At 43.2% G+C, this 25116-nt stretch overlaps 1 protein-coding gene across 1 annotated transcript; it reads left to right on the forward strand.

The window, feature by feature from the left end:
* Positions 1–1220: 1220 nt before the first annotated feature.
* Positions 1221–23813, forward strand: CDCP1 (CUB domain containing protein 1). The gene is made up of 9 exons (XM_010712960.4): positions 1221–1403; positions 10318–10521; positions 11904–12257; positions 13555–13923; positions 16447–16674; positions 17407–17790; positions 18217–18582; positions 19790–19868; positions 21032–23813. The coding sequence occupies exons 1-9, from the start codon at positions 1331–1333 to the stop codon at positions 21477–21479; spliced, it is 2505 nt and encodes an 834-aa protein (XP_010711262.2). The 5' UTR covers positions 1221–1330; the 3' UTR covers positions 21480–23813.
* Positions 23814–25116: the final 1303 nt, after the last annotated feature.

Below are 25116 nucleotides of genomic sequence, written 5' to 3' on the forward strand. Positions count from 1 at the left end.
CCAATTGGTGGCAGAACTGATTACAGGAAAACAAATCATTATTTTCCTCCGCATATGGCTGTAAAACCCATTCATTTCAGGACTGTCTTATAACCAGTTAACCGCTTTCTTATTAACAGCACCCATTTGTGAAGATCCTCAGCAAAGTTTGTGGATGACCAAGCTGCGTGGTGCAGCTGGCACACAGAAGGGAAGGAGGGAAGGGATGCCATCCAGAGGGATCCTGACAGGCACAATTGGTGGAACCATGTGAAATTCAACAAGGCCAGGAGCAAGGCCCTGGACCTGGACTGAGGCAATCCCAGGCACAAATACAGGCTGGAGTGGGGGAATGGATTGAGAGCAGCCATGAGGAGAAGGACTTGGGGGTGCTGGTTGATGAGAAGGTCAACATGAGCCTGCAATCTGCACTACAGACCAGAAAGCCAACTGTGCCCTGGGCTGCATCAAAAGCAGCATGACCAGCCAGAGTGAGGAAGGAGATTGCCTCTGCTACATTCTCTGCTGAGGCCCCATCTGCAACATTTAGGACATGAACCTATTGGAGAGGATCTAGAGGAATGGAAATCCTCTCCTAAGGAGACAGGCCGAAGGAGCTGGGGCTCTTCAGCCTAGGGAAGGTGTTGAGGAGACCTCATTGCGGCCTGCCAGTACTTAAAGGGGCCTATAGGAAAGCTGGAGAGGGACAGGCAGTGTAGTGATAGGACAAGGAGGGAATGGCTTTAAACTAAAAGAGGAGAGGTTTAGGTTGCATGTTAAGAATAATTTCTTTACTCAGAGGGTAGTGAGGTCCTGGCACAGCTGCCCAGAGAAGCTGTGGTGCCCCATCCCTGGAGGTTCTCAAGGCGAGGTTGGATGGGGCCCTGGGCAGCCTGGTCTGGCGGGTGGCAGCCCTGCCCATGGCAGGGAGGAACCAGGTAATCTTTAAGATCTCTTCCAACCCAAATCATTCCATAATTGTTTATTTTTTTCTGTTTTTGTTTGTTCGTTTGTTTGTTTGTTGTGTGTATGTGTGCGAGCACGTTTTGGTTTTTGTCTTTCTTTTGACACGCGACTTCTCTTAATTGCATATGATTAAGATGAGTTGAGTAAAAACTCCCGCTGGGCAGAGGACGACGACAGAGAAGCATACAACTCCCGGATAGCCCACGGCTCCGTAGGCCGGAGGGGAAGAGGCGGCCCGGCAGAGCCCCACCTGCATGCCGCCGGGCGGGACTGCCGCCGTCCCCTCCTTCCCTCCGTCCCTCCCTCCGTCCAGGTGCGCGGAGGAGGCGGAAGCGAAGGCGCGGAGGGAGCCAGCGCCCGCCTCGGCGCTGGGCCCCTGCGGGAGATGGCGGGGGGCCGCGCGCTGCTCGCGTTCGCTGTCCTCATCGCCGCCTCGGCGCAGCACCTCCAGCGGGAAGGTAGGGATGGTGGGGCTGCGGGGAGGGATGAGAAACGGTGGTGGTGATGGTGATGAGCGGGCTCGCTCTTTGGCCGGGTTGCGAGTGAAGGGGCGGCCGCCCTGAGCCCGGGCACTGGTGCCTGCCCGCTTGGCTCGGGAGCGGTTCCGGTGTTCGGCGGCGTGGCTGGGGAGTGGGGCCGGGGCCGGGCGCGGCGCGCAGTCCCGAAACGTGCCTGAGCTGGGGCACCGGGCTGTCTTGGTTGGAAGTTGGTCTTTGTCGTTTAGGTAAGTGCTGACCGGGTGAACTTTGCGATCTCTGTGCCCTCGGTTTCTCGTATTTAGGTTACGGAAGTAACTTCCCGAAGCCCTTTTCCTTGGATGCAGGGAGAGGGAGTGGGTTACCTGCGAGGAGCAGGAGCTTGAGCCCTGAGCCGGCCTGAGCAGGTCCTATAGTTTGTATAATTTTTAATTCCGATATAACTTACTGTTCCTTTAAGTTTGCAGCGGAGAGAGCGGCACTCGCCCTAGCAGAGCTCTGCAGTGCCCAGTGTTTGGGTGTGCTCGCTGCCGGCTGCTCCTCTCACTCTTCCTGGGTGCTCCATGCCATCCATGGAAATGGGCCAGGAACAGCCAAATCTCATCTGCAGCCCCATAAGAATTCCAGCTGTGAGCTCAAAAACAGCACATGGGGCTTTTCCTCGATTTCAAAAGCTGCTCGGTTGCTGAAAATGCAGGATGGAAACACAGGTGGTCCACACTCGTCCTTATGTGTAAACAGTCTGCTTTGTAGCTGTGTGTGCTCTGAAAGACCCTGGAAGGATGTACAAAACAAATGCAGCTACTTGGGGTGACTGCGAATGACCCAGGCAGCCCAACCTGAGCTTCATGCGAACATTTCTGTTGCCTTTAGCTGTGCCCGTTGCACATGCTTGCAGCCATTGATTGTAAGCTACACAGTTTAAAGCACTGGCTGTGAAACTGGGCAGCTCTGAGGGATAAGTTTCAAACTAAGTAATCTAGAACTTCAGTGTGTTGCTTTGGAGTCAAACTAATGACAGCTCTTTGCTTGTTAAAACACTTCTAAGAATAAAGAATGTTACACTGTGATTGATTATGGGTTGTTTCATGGAGTGGAAAAATTGAGGTAGACCCATGCTAGAAGGAGACAAACCAGGCTTTCTCCAGCAATAAAGCAGATGATTTTAGAAGCAGATGAAAAAATCCTCAACGGCATTTTTTTTCATACACAGATCTGGCCTTTCAGTGGGAAACGCAACTGCCCATTAATCATGTTCTCCATCTGAACCACCCTTAGACTGTCTATTCATACATTATTCCTCAGTGTCTGGTCAAACGTTCTTATCAAAATCTTACGTTCCTTTTTCTTCCCTACCATAAATCTCCTTGATGCCTCCCATTAAACTTCATGGGCTTGCTTCTGAGGTGAGCTGCAGCTCTGTTAGAGCCATCGTCTCTGATTTTTTTTGCTTGTTGTCATCATCTGATCCATCATCATCTCCTCTGTCACACTGAAAACATCCAAACTGCATCCAGGTGTGTTGTTCCTGCTTTAACAAAATAAAGAACTTTATGTTTGCCTTATGCAAGAACACAAAGTCCCTCTTCCTACCTCTGTCTCCTTTCATTTCAATGTCACACTTCTGCCTGCCTGCCCCAGCACTGCAGCTCCTCTGCAATCCTGCTGGATCAGCTAACCCAGTGTCCCCACTCTCTAGAACTTTCCTCTCAAAAAAGATGTGTCTGAGTTTGGCAGCATGAGTTGAAGGTTGGTGTGGTATGAGTGGGACAAGAGAGAGGAATCTGTTTCTCAGGCTTGGCGTCCAGATCTTGCATACCTATTGTGTTCATCATTCTGGGAGTTACTTCTGTTACTACACAACCAAAACTGTACCTGAAAGTTCCCTTAGCAAGGATTTGGCCTGAAAACCTGATATACTTCAGGGTAATTTTTTTTTGCCTCACATTCCTACATCTCTCATTATTTTTGAGGCATTCCCTTTGCCCTGGTGGTGCCATTGGTGCACATTTTATCACTGGGTGCAGTTGTGGGTTGTGTGTGCAGAACTGCACAGAAAGTGACTGTGAGGCACGTGTGTCTGTTCTGGAACTGGCTACACTCTGGTAGGACAGCTGCAGGTCCTGGTGCACGCATCCTTACTCTGCTGCTCGTTGTCCTTGGGGAAGACCCATCTTCTCTCCTCCTTCCAATCCTTCCCAGCACATGAGAGCGTTGTCTCATCTTTGCTTTCCTGTGGGAATGTATATGGTGTGACTGGTCATACTGACTGCAAATGAGTTTGTGGTTTTTCTTCAGATGCAACTTTGCTCATAATATAAATTATTAAATGAAATGTTGGTTATCTTATAGGTGGAAAACTATTTGGTGCAATCACTGTGGGTAGTGTGGGAGTGTGTGCATCAACCGTTACGTGCTTGACCTTTTAAAATATGTTTTCCAACTAAAATTTGTCACTGTAGCAGTGATAATGAAGTTAATCAGACTCATATGAAGTCTATAAAACACATTGCAGATTTGTACTTAGAATGCCTTTGCTATAATAAGTGAATTCCCTGCGTTGCTTCTTGCTCTGCCCTCAAGGTAACTTTTTCTTCCCAACTGACTGATTCAAGTCATGCATGAATCATAATAAAAACTGCTGTTTTTTTTTTTTTTTTTTTTTTTTGGAAACTGAGCTGGTATCTGGCTATCTATGGTATTCTGACTTAGTATTGACAGAATATAAGTAATTAGCCTGTTTGTGCTCCTGTGGAAGGCAAGGGAAGCTGGGTTATTTCCGCTTGGAATCAGTGTTGCTTGCTGGATCTCCTTTTAAGACCATAATTGTTGCACATGAGTATGTTGTAGTCTTTTCTTGTCTTGTACCAGTATCAGTACAATGTGCTTAGTTTTTATTCTCTAGAGGATACACGTACAGTAAATTACTGTTTTATTGTATGTCCCAGTTCTGGTGCTACTAGCTTAAGTATAGTCCTTATCACCTAGCTTAGTATATATACACATACATATCTTAAATAAGAGGCTCTGAAATTCCAGTGACTAAAATCTCAGTCCTAGGTAAAGGCTGAACAGCTTTGCATGTAGTCTGTTATAGAAACATTTCATGTGAGACCTGGCATGAAGAGCCATTCTTGACTGAGAAAAAAGCTGTGATACTTTTGGCTTTGCCTGTGCTGAGTGTTGCAGCCATGAAGTAGAAGTTAATGTTGGGAAGGAGAGCACCAGGAGGTGTCTGACAAGAGGAGGTTTTACCATGTGCTGGCAGATGGAGGGCATCTGCACTGTAGCTGCTGTACATGGGTTAATGGCTTTATTACAGCTGTATGTACTCAAAGCAGGCAAAAGGAGAATGACTGGGAGGGGGAAAAACCCTCGGTTCTTGGAATTGTGTGTGACAAAAACATGGCTTTCCCCAGGTCCTGGGAAGCTTAAGGAAGATGTGGGAGAAGAACAGATGTGTGTGCAGCTGCATCCTCTTGTTCAAACTGGTGTGGGCTGTAGCCAGTCAGACTGTAGCTGGTGACAGCCTTCACCTGCTGCCAAAGGGAACTGAACCAATGGGCACTTTCCTTCCTATGGCTGCTGCAATGTCTCTGGGTGCCCCTTGGTGCTCTCTGGTCTCGGCCTCCACTTGAGGGCTCCTGGAAAAACTCAGACTGAGGGTTCCTTTTGTTCCGTGCCTACCTGTGCCACTAGGGTGTGAAGGAAAGGATGTTGGTTGTGCTGTACTTAGCTGCTGGCTGTTACATCAGAGCAAAACCGTTGGTTTCTGTATTAGGTAATGGTAGTGGTGAGCTGAATCTGGCCAATGCATTGATGGGACCTCCAACTGGCAGAGCCAGTTGAACAAACCTGCCGTAACCTCTTGTAGATGTATGTTTTCATAGAATCATTAAAGACCTTTAAGTTCACCTAGTCCAACCACCAACACACCCCCACCATGCCCACTGACCATGTCCCTCAGTGCCACATCCACACGGTTCTTGAACACCTCCAGGGACGGTGACTGCACCACCTCCCTGGGCAGCCTGTGCCACTGCCTCACTGCTCTTTCTCAGAAGTGATTTTTCCTAATATCCAACCTGAACCTCCCCTGGCGCAGCTTGAGGCCATTCCCTCTCTCCCTATCACTGTTACATGGGAGAAAAGGCCTACCCCCACCTTGCCTCTTTTCAGGAAGTTGCAGAGAGCAATAAGGTCTCCCCTCAGCTGCCTTTTCTGTCTCACCTACTTCTGAATGCCCAGACTGCCAGTGCTGTGGGATGACAGATTTTCTTGACTTGTCTCGTCGTGGATAGAGAAGTCCCACTTGTGTCTGTTCTGTTGGCTGCCTTTGTATGACTGTGTCCCGCATGCACTCTCAGGGAGAGCATGAGACAGTTTGCTTGAGGCTGTGCCTTTTGATTTCTTGAGGGATAAAGGGAGTGTGGTCACAAGGAGAGCGCAGCTACTCAAAGTTGGAGCAAGGACTTATTTTGAGCAGCATGATGATGCCAGTGTTTCAGAGCTGTCCCTGGCTGTCCTGTGCCCGTGAATGGAACTGGGAAATTCACATGTGAGGATGGGTAATGGTGAGTGGAAATGTGACCTGCAGTTCCACAGCAGAGAGACAAAGATGTTGGTGGGTTGTTTGGCATGGGAGGAACCACAGATTGTGAAATGTGCTTCTCCATGTTGGTTAACCAGCGCCAAAGCTGGAGAACTGCACAGACATGCTCCAAGATGTCATCCTCTCACTACCTTACCATAAGGTAGGGATAAACTGTGTAAGCAAACATCCCTTTGATCAGAGGAGGCTCCTGCAGTGACTTGCATGGTGCCTTTGTGTTTCTGGTGCCCGGGTGGTAGTGGCTTGTACAGACCCACGTCTCTTAGTTTTATGCGTTGTACAGGGGCTCACATCCAGTTTGCAAAGTGAGTTTCACTTCCTACTTCAATTGAAACAACAGAAGTTAAATAACTAAAAAAGAAAAAAAAACAACAAAACAAACAAGCAGCTCAGAGTCAGTGTTCTCCCTTCTGTAATTACAGACAAGCTTGCCAAATCCCAAAGTGTCTTTTTTTCCACTTCTGGTGAAAAAAGCTTCTTAAAAAATGTCTTTCACACATGAGTTATGAGTGTCTCAATGAGCCATCTGAAAAGGTTCGAGAGAAAGGAATAGAAGTACTGAAGCTTGAGTAATGACGTAGTTATTTTTGAAGTCAAGGTACTTTATTCCTGTGAGGTGCTGCAAATTAACTTACTTAACCACTTCTGAGTGAGCGGTCTTATTGCCCTTGGGGACTGGCAGAGCTCAGCTGAACTGTGCCAGGATGGCTCAAGACATTGCCTCCTTTTTCCCTGGTGAGAAGGCAGCAAGTTGTATGACATCTCAACTGCTGTGTGTCCCCATCCTGCCCTGGTGTCAGTGCAGCCCCCTGTGAGGTGAGGGGACTGTGTCATGGTGGCACAGGAATGGGTGCCATCTCTAGGCTGGAGATCCTGCTGCAACACTTAGCAGCAACCTCTACGTGTGTATAAGCTTTGCAGCTTTCAGCTTCAACTGGGTGATTCCATGAAAACAATTGCTTCACAAAATACGGGCCTCATCTCTTGCATTGGAGGACGGGTGATCATTAAGCAATAAGCAAAGTAGGTAGTTTGCATTTTAAATGTAAACAAAATCCTATTTGCTTTATAAGGTTGAGCTCACAGCAACAGGGCTGGCTGCACTTTGTGCTGGTGATCTCCATTTGCTGCTTACAGCTCTGTCCAGTAGTTGAGTAAAGTTTAACAGTGTGTGATTTGTAGAATCATAGACTCACAGAATGGCTTGGGTTGGAAGGGATCTTAAAGACCATTTGATTCCAGCCCCCCTACCATGAACAGGGTCTTGGCTAACTTGAAGCACTTAAAGAAGGCAACTGCATGGGTAGGCATCTCAATTGGGGTTGGAGCAGTTGACTCTGGCCACTCAGGTACTGTAGATGAACTGGACAGCTGGACCGAAACCTAGAAGTATTCAGTAAGGCAGCTAGAAAATGGCTCAAGTCATCAAATTGAGGAGATATTTGCCCTTCAAAGTATTTTATGACCCATTTTTGACAAGTTGGAGTTGAGAGTGCAATGAAAATTGTGCCAGGGATTCCAGGGAAATGGCTGTGAGAGGTAGCACCTCCTAGCTGAGCCATAAGGGCATTGAGTTGGGATGCAGGAGCTGTCCCCATCATGTCCCTGTGCTGTCCTCCTGTCACGGAGCACTGGGTTGGTTGAGGCCATCCCCAAGGAAGTGAGTGGAGAGCGTTCAGAGCCCTGGGTAGAGCAGGGGCTGGCATCCAGATGCTTCATATCCGCAGAGAGCCATGCAGTCGCTCGCCTCCCCCAGCTGTCTCTGATAGTGAGTGGTGTCTGAGTCAGTCTGATCCAGCTGTTTGTCTTGTTAAGAATGGCTAAAGTTGGTGACTTCTGTCAGTTCTGTTTTTTTGGTCTGTCTGGTTGGTTTTAGTTGTCTTTTTTTTTTTTCGTTTTGTTTTGATTGTTTGACTCCATAGATTGAAGTCACAGAAAACAATCATCCATGGATCCTTATGGATAAATAGCTGCAATAAAGCTCAGTCACTCAGATCTCAAGAGGTGACTACTGGTTGGACTCTGTTCTTCTGTTCTGTTTGGCAAGGCGCTGTGCATAGCTATAAATCACTGTTCTGCCAAGTCCTTTCCTTGTACGTACACTCATGCACGTGCTCTCTGTGAGCACCACTGGCTCCGCTACCCTCCAGCTTATCTTCTGCATTGCACAGGAAAAATATGTTTAAGTGAATAAATGGGTAATTAGTGGTTATTGCAGCTAAGCTGAATTCTGCAGAATAATCTCACTTGTTTTATGCTACGCAGTTTGTTTCTAGATCGAGTTGGAGAAGCTCCAAGCAAAAAAGTTGAAGAAAGGTTTGGAAAAATTATGTTGAGTAAAATCTGGCTGGGATGCCTTGGTGGGGAGATGGGCAGTATGGAGTGATAAGGGGATGCTGTGATGAGACAGTTGTGGAGATGGAGTCCTAAATGAGGACAAGCAGTGGTGTCTGACTACAGCAGAGCAATTCAGATTAATATTTGGTCAGCTGAAGAAATAGTCAAGGAAGGCCACGGAGCTGTAATCGTGTAGAGGAAAATATTTTCAGACAGGCATCCGCCTGTGAACGACCTCCATCCAGGGCAGCCCAGGGCTGGAGGCTTCTCCTCCGACATCTTTTAGCCCAACAATTTCATCACTGTGCGGAGTGGACCCAGCCTTGGTAATGCTTTTCCTTTTTTCAAATATCCTGTGTGTCATCTGTGCAGAATTAACAAGGTGTGGAAATTCCTTCATTACGAGAAGTGTGGATGGTTACTGGTAATACAAATAGGAAGCATAGTGGGAATCATAGAGACAGATCAGGGTGAGTCATGAGGAGACTCACCAATGCTTATAAAAGCTCTGCTGTAGTCTCAATTCTGTTCTGTATTTGGCTATAATTTGGGTTTTTAGCCATTTAATTTTTTTTTTTTTTTTTTTTCTTTTAGTGACTTTGAGATTACTGGATATATTTTCTTCCTGCATGATTCTTTTTTCCCAGTTTGCCTACAAAAATGAGATCTGATAATTTGATGTAACTTAGCACATGGCTAGCAGCTGAATGCTGTTGATATTATGGCACAGTGCTCTCAGTTCTCTGACCAAATGGATTACCTGTGGGATTTGGTTTTAGCAAACTGTGCAGTAACCTGGCATAGTGCCTGGCCATGTGTGCATCTCCAGCAGGTAGCTCCACTGAACCTAATTGGGTGTACAGTCTGCACGGGTGTGCAAGAGAGAAGACACTTTTGTCCATAGATATTAACTATTGATAATGGGCTATTAGAACTTCATATCTGAATAGCATAAACTTCCAAAAAATGATGACTCTCATGATCAATAAGTGCAGTAAAATACAAACAAACGTACAGTGCTATGGAAAAATACTCAGGACTAGTCTGGAAGTAGTCATTTCTGTTCTGAAAGCTGTTTTGCCTTGAAGAGAGAGGAGGAGCAGCAGCTATTTTCTTTTCCCCACCTCTAGGAAGCTACCTCTGTGATTGCTGCCTGTGTGTTTGGGACTTCATTGCACAAGGGAAATTTCTGTGTCTCCTGGGTCCCCCTTACCTGCTGCACACCAGGCTCTGTGTTGTGCTGGGATGCACAGCACTGCTCATGGTTCAGCTGGTGCATCACAGCAGCCTTCTGCACGATCCCTTCTTCATTTCCCTCATATCTTCTCATCTTTTTTATGACTGCTAATATTATTTTTCCACAGGAAAATTCAAATTGAGAAATGCTCATACCCAAAACTGTTGTGTGGGGGCAGATATTCCTCACATTAGAGCTTCTTCCTTGCCTAGAGGATCAGAAGGCTTTCCAGCAGGGCAAAGCCAACCTGTGCAGTAGCTAATGTGGTTTTAGTAACTAGGAATGATTGAAACTCTTAACTGGTGGCCATTGGTCTGGGCACTTGGTCTGTATTGGCGTCACCAGAGTACCTCCTCTGACCTGCAGGAGTTGTTGAGGTTGACCTGGTACCCTACAGTGCAATTTAAGCTGAGGCTGAGAGCCTAAGTCTGGAAAGCAGAAATTTAAAAGGAATAATGTGAAACCCATGACGCTGGAGCAGAAGCGATCCTCCACAAATTGCATTCATGCCTCTCTGGGCACGTGCAGCAGGTGGATTTCTGTGTCATCTGAGCTGGGGGAGCTGCAGGTATTTTATGGAGGTTCAGCACTCAAGACTTACGAGACAGGTGTAAATGCTCCCTGTGATAGCACGGTGTCTCTATAGATGTGTGGTGATGCTTGTATGTGCTAGTAACACAGCACTTCTGCCTTTTTTTTTCCTTCCTTAGCTTCCTTCACAATCTCCCTTCGTGCAGCGGACAACATCACAGTTACAATTAAATTGAAACCTGGTGTTTTACCTGTCTGTCGAATTCATGTAAAAAATGGACCCAGGTTTGAATTGAAGATAAGACCAGGGGAAAATGTGACTTTAATCTTCACTTGTAACACTCCTGAGAAATATTTCATGATGGAAATTCAGAAGAATATTGGTAAGCCATGTTTCTATTTTGTTTTCCTCAGTGGTGATTTTCTTCCAATAAAACTGTGCTTTTTTTTTTACTGCATCAAGGTATTGCCTATATTCTTGGCTTGGAAAAGAACTTTGGATGCTGATAGACAGCCTTGAATTACTGAAACTACTCAAGTTTAAGTCTGTATTTCAGTCTGGCAAAATGAATGTTAGCTCATTGGTTTTTGAAAATAGTTAAATGACACTTCATTGCATCAGTTGCTTTCTGACATCCCTTCTCTTGCAGTTTCTAGCCTTTCAAAGGAGTGCCCTGTCAAAAGCCTTTGAACATTGATAATAATGTCATGCTTCTTATTCATTGAATGTCTTGATTGTGCCTGTATGGACAAGACAAACATTGAGTTATGCATGTGTTTCCTTATATTAAATGAATGGTTCTGAAGACAAGAATCTGAAAATTTGAAAGTCTTGGAATTAAACTTGTATTTGTTTTGAATATAATATCTATTCTATGTCTGCGTGGTAATATATTCTTTAGTGTCATGAGCACGTACTATTTATCAACTAGATCCCAAACTTCACTTGGCACTCAGTTTTTGACTGTGTCTTCTTTATTTTTTAACTGATGTGCAGACCTTGTTATAAAGACAGTTCTTTTCATGTTTGGGGTTTTTTTTCATGTAGTTCATGCAAATAGTAATATTCATAATATTTTATGATACATATTTGTAATATATAGTTGTTTTGTGTTTTCTTTTAAGCTTAGATATAAAATATGATTCATTTTCCAGCTTGAACTATTACTATGCTGGATTTTTCTGATAAAAGTTCTCTGTTCTTCTTGAAGTATTTTGTTGACAGTTCTTAATCGCTTTTGCAAAATCTAGGCCCCAGGTTCTTATCAGGGCACCAAGGAAATGAAGGTACTGTTCACAGCAAGTAATGGAAAACATAATGATTTGACAGGCATTGTATCACAATTCTGAGTGCAGTGGCTTAAAATCAGTTCTCTAGATTCATTATTTCCATCTCTCTTAATATTGAATTCCTCCCTTTTGTTTATTCAGTTCTCTGTTCACTACATACCTTCTAAATTCTTCAGCAAACAACAAAGAATGAAATGCCCTCTGTTAGTTTAGCTGGCTCATTTGTAAAAGCAAGTTTATCCTGTCTACTCAAAGGGACAGGAGTCCTGTTTAAAGACAGGTCTTATAGGAGTGGTATGTCTTTGAATCTATGTAGAATAAAAGTTAAGTGCAACTTTAAAAAAAAAAAAAATATATATATATATATATAAAATACTGAAGAAGTTTAAAGAAACGATGAAAGGGGAAGTAACATATCTTATTTACTTGATGATTTTCTATAGTGTATCACGGCTGTTCTCTTTCTGCATTTTAGACTGTGTATCAGGCCCGTGTCCCTTTGGAGATGTTCATCTTTACCCACCAGGGCTACCTCGCCTTAACAGGACTTTCATCTGGGACGTGAAAGCGAGTACAAAGGCTGGACTTGAGCTGAAATTTTCTGCCCCATTAAGACAGATTCACCCAGGAGAGATATGTCCAGATTTAGTTAGCTACAACATCAACAGCTGCATCGATACAGCCACGGTCAACATTGGCACCTTCTGCAGAAATGGTTCGGTGTCTCGTGTCAAACTGCTTGGAGGAGTCATCTTGTCTCTGCACCTCCCTTGGAACTTGACTCTCACAACCTCAGGCTTTAACATTGCCAACAGATCTTCCATAAAACGTAAGCATGGAGGAGTTTATTGTCCCGTTTTCTTCCCCATGCAGTCCTCTTTTAGAAAAGGTGGTGGTGGTTAGTTTTTGTTCAGTAGCTATTCCCCATCTAGGATCGAAATGTCTTAGTAGTTTGGTTGTTCAACACAGTAATTATGCAAACTGTTGAGTTGCTGCTTTTGGTGCAATCTTTTTAAACTTCCTAAAACTTAAAGATAACAGTTTTCTTGCTTTATGTGAGACTAGATAGCATAACTAGAGTGATCCAGGAGGCTTATTTGCTAGTTGTAGTGTGTAGTTATGTTTCTTTATTTTTAAATAAAGCCTCCTTGACTTGCTTGTGTCTCAAACTAATGTCTCTCTTCAGGAGAGGAAGGTGGGAATAGGGGAGCCAATGCCTGGAGGGCACATGAGTGCCTAAATACAGATATCTGTTTCAACCTGTGCAGTAATATAACAGATTGTGAAATAATCTTTTAAAAATACCTGAAATGTGTGTAGTAGTCAATGGATTACTCTGTGATCCCATGACAGACCTTGATTCAGGATTTTTCTTGGGCTTTACTTGAATTGTGTGATTGTTGCCATCAGCTATAGACCAGATCTAGGTTTGTGTTTCTAGAATGCAGTAACAGAAGATTTGTCACTTTTGCTCTAGTGTGGCACTGTTGAGACATTCAGAAAGGTAAGGGGTGGCACTCCTTGCAGTTGCTCATAGTTACTGGCTAGAGCAGGTTGTAATCTTTGCATACATAGCTTTGCTCTGCCAAGTGCTGGGATTCATCCAAGTACAAGTCATGTTACACCATCTCTGTGGTTCTCATTCATGTTTTATCATGCATATTTGAGGCTCTGTGCTGGTGTGCTCTTTTTAGAACTCCAAAGTTTTTGGACTGAGAGCTCTCTGCTAATTTAAAAGCTGTTGTATTTGTTTAATGAAATGTGGTGAAGCAGTACTAGCGGAAGCAGTAGTCAAGCTTCATGATTGCTCTCGTTAAGCCAGGACTGGAAGTGATAACTAGGATCTTTCCTTTTCAAAAAATATAGGCCCATCCACGTGTTTGACAGGTAAACCCATTACACTGAAAATACAGCGTTAGCACATCCCTTTCCTTTTCTGTAATTGAAGGTAATAGCATTAACTCAAGTATTATGTTTTAGTCTGACATTTTTGTAATAACCTAACCTGTAAGTGCAGTGGATGAGCTCACTGTCAAATAAAAATATTCAGCTGCTGCAGTGCTACATATGCTGGTGTGTTGTCTCCAATTGCTGATAATTTTCATGATTCTTTTCTTCCATCTTAGGGTTATGCATTATTGAATCCACTCTGAAGGGGGAGTCTTCCATCATGTTGATGTCCCCAAACTATCCCTTGGGCTTTCCAGAAGATGAGCTTATGACATGGCAGTTTGTAGTCCCTTCCAACATGAGAGCAAGTGTGTTTTTCCACGACTACAGCCTTTCCAATTGCGAAAGGAAGGAGGAGAGGGTGGAGTATTACATACCTGGATCTGTCAGTAATCCTGAGGTGTTTAAGCTGAGTGACAGCCAGCCTGCCAATATTGCTGGCAGCTTCAACCTGTCTCTGCAGGGCTGTGACCAGGATGCCCAAAACCCAGGCATCCTTCGCTTGCTCTTCCAGGTCGTCGTTCAGCACCCTCAGATTGATGAGAGTGAGTACTGGTTGGTTCCTTCTGTCTCTCTCTGCATTTATTACTTTTTCCTTCTGCAGACACAAACTGGCTCTGTTGCTTTTGTTTGTAGACATTTAGTCTGAGCTCCACGAGGAAGAGAATAGTGCTTTTGTCATTCCTTTTTTTTTGAGCCCTCCTTTAGTTAAAGAGGTGGCTTGTTGAGCAGAACTGAGGCCTGCATTACTTTATTTGCCACTGGCTACTGTAACAGGAAGATGAATGGCAAAACTGAGCTTTGCAATTTGCAGCAGGGTCAAAATGTCCATTGTAGGTTTTATACTGTATCTTGTAAATGGAGATTCCTTTCCTTTTCCAGTGCGTACACCATGTAACTGAGAAATGCCTTTAAGATCTGTGATATCAGACCTTGCACTCTTTATAAACAAAATTAAACATAGGGCAGCATTTCCTTGAGGCTATGTTCTCTCTGTAGGGATCTGATCCAATTATCTTGCAAGAACCTTCTTGATTAAATTGTCCAGGCTTGTGTGTCACCTCGCAGTCTCCCTGTCAAAGGTTTTGTAGCATCCCAACACTCTCATCCTCAGTTCTTTATCTGTCTAGTCTGTTCACAAACAGCAAATGCTCCTTTGTGTACATTTATTGTGTTACATCTCGGAAGCCAGACAGAGAGAAAACATTGCATTCAGTTAATCACCTTTATCTCTGCTCTACTTTGGAAAGCAAAGAATCATTTTAATATATTTATAGCCAAGATAATAACCATCTAAAAAATAAATTATAAAAAAAGGTTGTTGTTTATTTTATGAAGTGCAAGCAATAAACTGCTTGGATTTGAGGAAGAGCGGTGGCTTCTCTAGGGATTTCATAGGATTTCATGAGTGATTTTAGTTATGTAAGTTCATCAAAGATTCAAATTCAGCCCTCAGGACCATATTGAAACTTACCTTGTGTGTCGTGTGCAAGTTAAGCATGGTTCTTATTAAAAATGCATCAGTATCTACACATTCTCAAAGCTTCCCAAACATTTTGGTATTCCACAGCTGTCTGTGATGCTTGTTTTTAAGTAAGGGGAAAATTCAGCTATTTTCCAATCAAAATAACTTTTCAGTCTGATCTTGTGCTTAGCTGCTGAAAACACCTGAAGAGTTAATAACCCTGTGGTGAAAATCCTAGGTTGTTTGCTTGATCATGGCAATGACCTGAAGATTTCTAACTTGCTGAGGAGTGTATTCTATCTTCTCATTCTGTCAATAATGAAAATATTAGGAAGTTCTGGTCTCAGTACTTACCCAGTAGGGTAGACCACTAATGAATGTCCTCCAGACAGACTTTATGCTGCTGATCACAAACCTTTCAAGGTCACAGAATCACAGGGTTGGAAGGGACCTCAAGGATCATGAATCTCCAACCCCCCTGCCACATGCAGGGCCACCAACCTCCACATTTAATGCTAGACCAGGCTGCCCAGGGTCCCATCCAATCTGGCCTTGAACACCTTCAGGGACGGGGCATCCACAACCTCTCTGGGCAGCCTGTTTCAGAACCTCACCACTCTGTAAAGAACTTCCCCTTGACATCACCCTAAATCTTCCCTCTCTCAACTTTAAACCATTTCCCCTTGTCCTGCTCTTATCTACCCTTTCAGAGAATTGATTCCCCTCCTGTTTGTAGGCTCCCTTTAGGTACTGAGAGGCTGCAATGAGGTCACCCCACAGCCTTCTTTTCTCCAGGCTGAACAAGCCCAGTTCTTTCAGCCTGTCCTCACAGGGGAGGTGCTCCAGTCCCCTGATCATCTTCGCGGCCCTCCTCTGGACCCTCTCCAACAGCTCCCTGTCTTTTTTGTACTGGGGGCAAAAAAAAAAAAAGACAGGGAACTGTTGGAGAGGGTCCAGAGGTCAGCAGTTGAGGCAGTTTGTAGTCCACATCACTGTCTGACTTAGTTAGTCTGTATCGGTGTGTTTGGGAATATACATTATGGGAGATGTTCAACTCAACTTTTGCAAGGCTTTTGAGACTGTTAGCCACTGCTCTTGCCTCATCCACCAAGCCAGTCCTGTCATTCTAGAGGGGGTGTCACATTGCCTAAGTGTGGGTTCCTTTTCCTAAATGCATGCTGACTAGACCTGATCACTTTCTTGTCTTCTGTATGTCTGGAAGTTGTTTCCAGAATTGTCTGTACTACTGCCTTCTCAAGATTTGTGGTGAAAATATCAAGGCACTTTCTGAGAAATCTAACAAATCTAACATAGCTACTATGGAGCTCAACTATTTGTATTATAACTAACCTGTTCAAAAGGGACTCTCTTTTACAACTAGCCATTACAACTGAAAAGTAGTCAGGGAACAATGTAAAGGCTTAAACTTAACTGGAAGAGTAATATGCTACTATCCGAGTTTTTATTACATGGATAGAAAGAAGTAAATAATGTTTTCTTAATATAGAAACAGCTTTAACAGCTCCTTGTCTGATAGTGTGAGATGAGATGGAGGCAATTCTCCTTCACACCAGTAATTGCTCTGAGATGTTTGTCGTTGCAGATGTCACTCACTTGGTTGACCTCAGCAAAGAACGGAATATGACTGTAACAATACACTTTGAAGGCTGGCCCAGGCGAACCCCGCTGGTATCAGAACCGATGTGCTTGATCTGCAAGGATCCTCGCTCTTGTGACCGAGTTCTGACCTTGGCCTCTGGCGCCACCTACAAGATTTCCTTTCTGTGCAAGGACTTATCCCGCCTGAGGATCACAGCTGAGAAGGGCATAAGTATGACAAAAGTGGCTTAATCTTGTTTCCTAGAGAATGTTTCTGTGTGCTTTTCCCCACTGGTCAGCTAAACCTTGAGAGACAACGGTGTGTGTTGAAAATCAGGCTTTGGCCGGATGGAGATGGGCACAGTGAATGTGGAGATGACCTTGTTACTCACTGCAGCATCCCACTTTTAAAAATAGGAGCTGCATTGCTATTACTAGAAGGGAAATGACAAAGGCGTGGAAGAATCTTCTTACTGAAAACTGCAAAATATGGAAATAGAGGAGGAGAAGCCATAAATCAGTCCAAGAACGTGTGGGAGCAAGGCAACCATCAGGAATGCATCTTGTGCTGTTTATATATTCTGGAAAGTCCTGTACCAAATGGCTGCTTTTTACTGCTAGTAGAAAAAGTTTTAAGGTATAAGTCTGTACCTTAGCTAGTTTGCAGCTGTGTCCCAATAAGCAAGCAATATAGCAGAAGTGATTTCCCATTTTGCATCTGTTTGTATCTGTACATTTCTTTGGTGCACCCTTCAAAGGAATCATCTTAAACAACAAGCCATACATACATTTGGTAAAGGTTAATAAGAGAGGATGTCTACTCAGGTAAATTCTTATCTGGATCTGTAACACGGATGTAATAGGACTCTGTGGTTACTCTGGTATATCAGAAGGCTTGCTTTTCCTAGGTTACTTCCTCTGCTAGAAAAAAATGCAACTGTTTTACTTGTCTTTGTGATTACAGGCTGTGTGGGGAGTCTTCGGTGGTGTGAGAGCAAGATCCATTCCCTTTCAGTGCCCAAGACTATTACCCAATTGCCAGTCCAACTGCATAAATTCATTTGGAAGCTCATAGCTCCCGAACTGATCAATATAGAAATCACATCTCCGTCATTGAAACTGCGGCAACACCTCCCAGAGCAGAGCTGCAACACAAGCTACAGCTATAGCATTGTTAGTGCCACCCCGGAGACAGAGATGAATGTTGGTATATTTTGCCCTGGTGGAGCCATTGAAAAGATTCAGCTGAGGAATAATATCACCATATCTTTAAAAACATTTGGTAAAGGTTTTGTCAATGAGTCTAATCATCAAGATCTGAAAATGTCTTTTGTGCCACATATTAAAGGTAAGGTAATGTTTTGTACATCTTTACCCCATTGTTGGATCTTTCAGTACATTTATTAGAACACATATGAACAAATAGAAATAAGAATTCAATTCTTTAGAGTCTAGGCCTGGAGTCATTACTTGAACTGATCTTTATGTGAATCAGTGAGGTGGCTTATTCTTGCAGGAAGAAAAGATTTGTGCTGTAGATGGTTGAGGGGAAATTCTGCAGTTATATCTGTGATGATTACTGATACAGAAGAGATGATAGGTGAATTGTATTGCTGGTAATGACATAGAATGCGAATGTAGAAATATACTTTATAAGTGATGTTTTCTGTTACAGAGAAGAAAGTCTATATAATTTTACATGTTGGAAGATAAAGCTTTAGAAACAGATAATGAAACTAAGTTTTCGTGCCTGTATTCATTTGCTTTCTTACAGACGAGTGCACTTTTACTGTGAGTCCAGATTCAAAAGCTAAAACTTACTTACAGACTCCCAACTCACTTTATGGTCTACCCCCTTACGTCTCCATATCCTGGTACATCATTGTGCCCAGTCAGCAAGTTGCCCGCCTAGGGTTCTCCACGGACCGCATGGGCATTGCTTGTGAGACAGGGCGTGCCTATGTCAACATAAAGGAACAGATGCCTGGAGCAGAGGAGATTGTACGCCGTGAGGATGAGCTTCTGCCTCAGCCCCGAAACATGCATCATAACTTCTGGGTAAATGTCTCCAATTGTAAGCCTGTGGACCCGATGCAACTGACCTTGAAGTTCTGGGTGACTTTTGTTGAAAAGCAGATAGGTGAGTCCTGTAAGTTTATCGTGGCTTTTTTTTCAGTTCCTACCACTGGGGAAACAGTACTATATGCTGCTCTGCGTGCCTTGGGTTTTATAGGATTCCTGCTTCCTGAAATGCCTGTCCCTCATAAGCCTCTGAGAGTTACAGATGAGCACTTCTAGAGGCTGAGCAGTAAGGAAAGTTTCTTATGTGGCGGGGGTTTGGCTTTTGTGGCTTGAGGATTGCAAGGCTGGAGGGTGTTTTATTTATTTTATCTTTTTAAACTGGAGATCACAGCTGGAAGGTGTAAAAAGATCAAGTGGTGTTTTTTCACCTCTCAAGGTCAAAGACCTAGTGAACAACTTGGGATTTGATTGTGCAAATTTACTAATCTGAGTAGTCTTCACATGAGTAACAAATAATCCTTGGGGGAGATCTCACTGTTCTGTTGAGACTGCCTTGACTAATAACAGCAAAATCTGCTTTTTGTTATCTTTCATCTCTCTGAAACACAAGTCACTAAAAAAAAACATTTTTAGGGTAGGTTTTGCTCAGATACACGTAAATTTGTTTCATGTTTGCGTTTCGGTGGGAGACTGCTGCTATCCGTAGAGGTGTTGTTACATGGACATTTGATACAGTTCTGGTCTAGAAATGTTTTTATTCTTTTTTTCTTCTTCTCTTCCTCTTTCCTTTTATTTTCTATAATGAATACTTCTGTAATATACCACTTTTTCATTTTTGCTCAAATATGGACTTTCCTGGTCAATTTAATGACTCTCTGAAAACTCCAACTCAACATAACTCTTGTAGTTTAAGGGAAAGGATTGCACTGAGGGGGATTTGGTGAAAAAATAACTATTTTGTTTGTTGATTACTTGCCTGTCTTTTTCCATGCTTTCTTCTCAATACTACATGTTCAGCCAGAGGCTTGTGAGACATTGCAAGTAAGTTCAGCAGCACGTGAGCTGTGTTGAATCTTGCACCAAGGGCTAAGTCTGGCAGAGGGAGTGTTGGTTGTTTTAAAGTCTGTGATCCACTGCTAGCAGCTGGAGCTTGTCATTGCTTGACTGCCAACCTCTTGGAATTGTCTTGTGTTACCCCTAGGCATGCACAGCTTGGAAACTCCCTCTTTGCATGCAACAGATGCACTTAAAAACTGCTGAGGAGGTTTAGACCCAAACAGCTTTTAGGAAAATGCTCAGTGTTCTTGTAACTTGTCTGCTTTCAGATCTAGCAGTGATACTTGGTGTACTGGCTGGGGCCGGAGTTCTTGCGGCTATTGGACTCACAGTGTGCTGTGTTAAGAAGTAAGTTCCTAATTTAGCATGTGTGTAGGTTAGCAGTTCAAGAACACATTACGGGAGAGGTGGGGGCCTTGTATTTCATTTGTTGATGCAGTTCCCTTAAACAAAGATGTGGAGCATAATGTAGGCAATGCACTGGGCATTGGAGCGGTGTTGCTCCAAGAATGCTGCTTTATTCTAAATTGATTCTCTTAAAAGTAGAGCAGCATTCCTGGGGTCGCATTACTTCAGCTCCCAGTGCATTGCCTAGCTTTGCTTTTGGCACAAGCTTCTGACAGTACTAGAAGTAAAGATATTGCTTGGATTTATCAGTGCTTCATGTGAAATGATATTGTGATGAATGTGGGCTGCACATGACTCTAGACAAGTCTTTCTTAAGACAAACTGTAAAGTCACTTAGGGTATTTAAAGACTTGTCTTTCATCTACAAACCCTCTAGCAATTTCTTCCACAGTTTACACACCAAGCAGGAGCACTTTTTCGTGAGATGAGCCCTTGGGGAGAGAACTCATTTGTGCAAAGCCAACACACCTAAATCATGCAGTGGGAGTCTGAAGCCATCAGTATCTTGGGGGGTTCTGATGTGTGTGCACTCAGGGTGGTTTGGTCCTGAAGCTGTAAAGCTGGAATGATTTGTGTAATATAATGATTAGAGCAGTTATGAGTGCAATTCTCTGTTGCACAGGAAAAGTTTTGAGAGTATAGGCTTAAAAAGCCTTTATTTCAGCCTTTGGTCTTTCTGCCTTGAGGACAGTTACAGCAAAACCGGGGAAAGTTCATTTGATTTTCAGAGTGGATCTGCTATTTCACTCAGCCTTGTTGGCCCTTAGGTCCTCTTAACACCTGTGGAAGTTGAGAGGGTCAATACACTGCATAACTGAACTGGAATCTCTGTACTTGGGTGGCTGATGGTGTTAATCTTGCAAACTTACTCAGTTTGCAACTGAAGATAACTGAATAGCTTAAAAACAAACAAACAAACAAAAAAAAGCTTGTCTTAACTCAATAATTGTTTTTCTTAAGATTACAAGTGCAGTCTTTGATCCAGGTAGATTAGACTGACACAGGGTAGGTGGAATGTGTAAACAGCAGCTGCCATTATTGAGCTCAAATGCACTGAGCCATGTGCTGTTTCTGACCTGTGAATCACTTCAACTCTGTAACAGGAAGAAGAAAAACCAAAATCCCATGGTGGGTGTATACAATGCAAACGTCAATACCCAGATGCCTGGAAAGCAACGCTTATTCCAGAAAGATAGGAGAACCAACGAGTCCCATGTCTATGCAGTTATTGATGATGCTATGGTCTATGGGCACTTGCTGAAGGAATCCAATGGCTCAGTCACTCCAGAAGTTGATGTGTACCAGCCTTTTGATGGGCCCATGGGTAGCTTGCCACCTTCTCCACCTCCATTCTCCTTTAGAAAAGACATAAAACGCTCTCCTAACACAGAGGAACCTGCACTTCTGGCAGAAACAGACCGTGACACTTACACATTTGCTCATCAGAAATCAGGGGAACTGGAGGACAGTGGAGACGGAAATGAAAAAAATAATGGCGATACAAGCATGTCCTTGCTGGAGAATAAGGAAGAGGACAGCTTAGAAGAGTAATTTTATGCCAGGCACACCGGTAGTTTCCTGTGGAAATCCAGACAGCCTGCAAGGACAAATGTCCAGGGAAAAAATAGCAGAAGAGGAGTGTTATTTTTAAGTATGTTTTGATATTGTTTTTGCTTTGTTGTTTGTGGTGTTGTTGTTGTTGTTTGTGTTGTTTTAATTCAGCTGTTGGTAGCTTCCAGTTTTAGAGTGAATATCTGGTAAACTCAAACATTGGAGCACTCCGAAAACGTGTGAGTTGTGAGATGGATGGCAGAGGTATGCTCTCGCTTTTTATTGTCAAGACATCAGGAAGGAATTCATAACAATACCAATTTAAAACTGTGTTAAGAAATCGAGTAGAAAGTGTGTTTTGTGCAGTATTCCCTCTTTTCTCACAAGTCATTTGACCTGAGTGTTGGCTGGTGACTTTTTGAAGGCATAGGCCACCTCATGGACTCTAGGCAGCTCCAGATTGCACAGGTATGGGTTCCTTCTCCTAATGTCTAAGCAGAGTAGGAGAGACTGTCACGCCTACTACTTGCTGCTTGAAAATTCCTTTGTATTTAATGTAGTGATTGCAGTGTAAATGTACTGAAAGACCACACGTATGCAGGCTGGAAGAGCTCCATGCATGTTAATCAGTGTGTATGCCTGAGCTTGGGCTCGCCTAGCTCAGAATTAAAGTTGTGTTTTTTCTCTAATTTCCAACAGATATTCTAGTACTTCAGTAGCACTGTGTGAGCCTATACCAAAGACTGTATTTTCTTCTGCTTTTTTTTACAGAAACAGTTTCAAAATTCCAAAACAGTTTGCACTTGTTTTCAGGTGCCTGCAGCATTCACATTTTGTTAGTTTCTTGACCTTTTTGTCCAAGAGGGTACAGGTTTGGCGAAGATGTAACAGTATAGCCATCTATACTAATGCATTTCACTTCAACTCATAAATGCTTGTTTATCTAATAAGGTTAAAAAGGAGGATAAAGAAAATAGGTTATATTCAACAGCCTGTTTCTCTGAAGTGTAAAGCATCTGAGTGAATCCTTAAGAGAGGCCTGGGTTTTGGTTTTTTGGTCTAAATTTAACAATCACATTGAAACAATGTTGGAGATAACTCTTGATTTCTCCCGGTACTTAGCTTCAGTCATCTGGCTCCTCTGAAATACACCTCTTGAAATAATCATTTTCATTTTTGAGTGCTGTGTTTAGCTTCCCCCTCAGTTCCTGTGCCTTCTAAAACTTGAGAGTCATGTCCTCACTCACAGCACTACAGGTGTATGAATCCAGTTGCTTTTGATACACAAGCATCTGGCTTGTCTAGGTGTGCAGTTACTGAGGGTGTTTGCAATTTTGCATGCAAAACTAGATTCAACTTGAGAATTAGTCTCTAAATTGTTCTGACGGCTTCTTGTCTAATGATGCTCAAAGGTGCCACATGATTTATAGGAGATGTTGCATGCAGTGGCATTATGTCTATATTAATGTGTAAAATGAAAACATCCTTGCTAGGAACATTACTGTTTACATCAAAAGAAATGTGGATTTCTTCCTCTGTTAACTATGCTGGCATTGCAAATGACTGTGTTAAACAATCAAGCGTGCCTGCTTAACAGTGTATACCAATATGCAATTAATTATATCTGATCTGACTCAATTTTCTGTGGCATATAGGAAAACGTATGCCAGCTGGAAGTGCCTTTTTATTGCTTCATGTACTTTTTATGCTTATGTTTTGCACTTTTAATACAGAAATATGTATTCCTAGATCTGTGGCTGGTCACTGGGATCACATATTTCTAAGTGTACTGGGAGTGTTTGAATGCCATTTGACAACTTTAAAAGATTTCTCCAGTAACACTATCTACTTTTTCTCAGGTAACTGAATTGCCACTGGATGTTTTATCAGGGTAGCCCAGTTGTTCATTCATGTGGTCAATGCTTCTTTTCTTTTCCTGTGTGTCTGAGAGAAACTCAAGGCTATCTCATCCCTCCGGCTCAGTTTCTGCAGCTGCTTAGGTGAAATCTTCTAGTTCATGTACTTTCTAAACAACTGATGGAAAGGGAACAGAGGTCAGGCTTTTGTTTACAACGTCTTGAAATTTGAAGGAGGAATATGATGTTTGTTCACTGTTGTGTTTTTTTCCTTTTGTTCTATTTTAACTCAGCTTTTGGTACGGTGATATAAACCACAGTTTACAGTTGTTTTCACTCTAAGGTTGACTTCCACTGTGCTTACTTCATGTTTTGAATAAGAGTACAGGTGCAAATTCAAATTTAATTTTCCCTCAGATAAAGTTGTGTCTTAATTTTTTTTTTAAATAAATAAAACATAACTCTATTACCATCTGGAGTATTCAGTGTACTCATGTTTCTCATGTGTGTAAATACCTAGTTTGCTACGAAACTAGTGCTTATTTATTTATTTCTGTGGAAGCTACAACAGACACAAAGAGCATAATAATGCTATTTGATAGAGAAAATTCTCAGCTACGAAACACTATTTTTCAACATAGTCACTGCCATTAGCTGTGCTTTTTCACCAGCAAGAAAAAAAAACCCTGCACGGTTTGTCTTTTAGGTCACTGTCACCACTGTGAAATGCACCACCCACTGTGCTCACATCCACTGTTTGGTCTCCATAAACATTCAGCAAGTGATGGTGATTATCGACGAGTGCCATTTCTCCTGCATGCAGGAGTGGAATGGCATACCTTTGCTTCATACTCACTTCCATGTCAGGTAGCATTCTGGCAGACTGCCCCTCTGCTGCCATCTGCTGCACGACTACAAAATGTAATGGAAAAACTGCAGGGAAGGTTCATCCCCTGCTGCCATACCACCACCATCTGCCTCTGACGTTGTGGGACAGCATAATACCGGGAATTTCTGAAGATTTGAACATCACTCTGAAAGGCTGGAGTCATCCTTCAGAGGTCTCTGCAGCCCCACCAACTCGATTTGGCTTTCTGCACGGGAACAGCCTCCACTGGAGTGACTGGGAGAAGATCCAGAAGCAGAAGATCTTCTCTGACGCTTCTCTGATCCACAAGCACGCCTCAGCAGTGCTGTGGAGCTGAGAAGCCTCCTGCAGGATTTCAGAAGCAAATATTCTTGCAGGGAAATGAGGGAGGGATAATCTTACTAGCTAGTATGTAAATGTTCAGTACTGTGGATTTCACGATGGGAAAACCTGCATGGACTTTGGTGAGTGTTGCAGCTGTGTGGAGGTCAGCCTGAAGTATGTTGATATGTCAGTAGCTTCATCTCCTTAGTCAACAGCAGTGAGTTTCTGGAGAACCTGCTTTGCGTTTGGTAGCATATTGCATCCTTTCAGTTGCATAGCCAGTGATGTGCTCTTATGTGCTGTTTTTAAAGGTGATTTTGGGTCACTGGTGAGAAGTGCGAGCCACAACAATAAGTGGTTCAGTGGTTTCTTGTTGGGGTTGTGGTGTTTATAACTGGAAATTTTCCCTGCTAGCATAATGACAATATAGATGAAGATAATGTATCACTTCACTTCTGAAGTATTATTATTTGAGGCTCAGACACCAAATTTAAGTTCTAATCATTAAGGTGAAACTTATCCCTTATTCTGAGTGAACGTTTTTTCTGGATCTTTCTGATATTTAAGTGCTTTCTTGAGGGTCGGTGTG

The sequence above is a fragment of the Meleagris gallopavo genome, chromosome 6 (assembly GCF_905368555.1).
Source record: "Meleagris gallopavo chromosome 6, MGAL_WU_HG_1.1, whole genome shotgun sequence".
In the NCBI taxonomy this organism is placed as follows: Eukaryota; Metazoa; Chordata; class Aves; order Galliformes; family Phasianidae; genus Meleagris; species Meleagris gallopavo.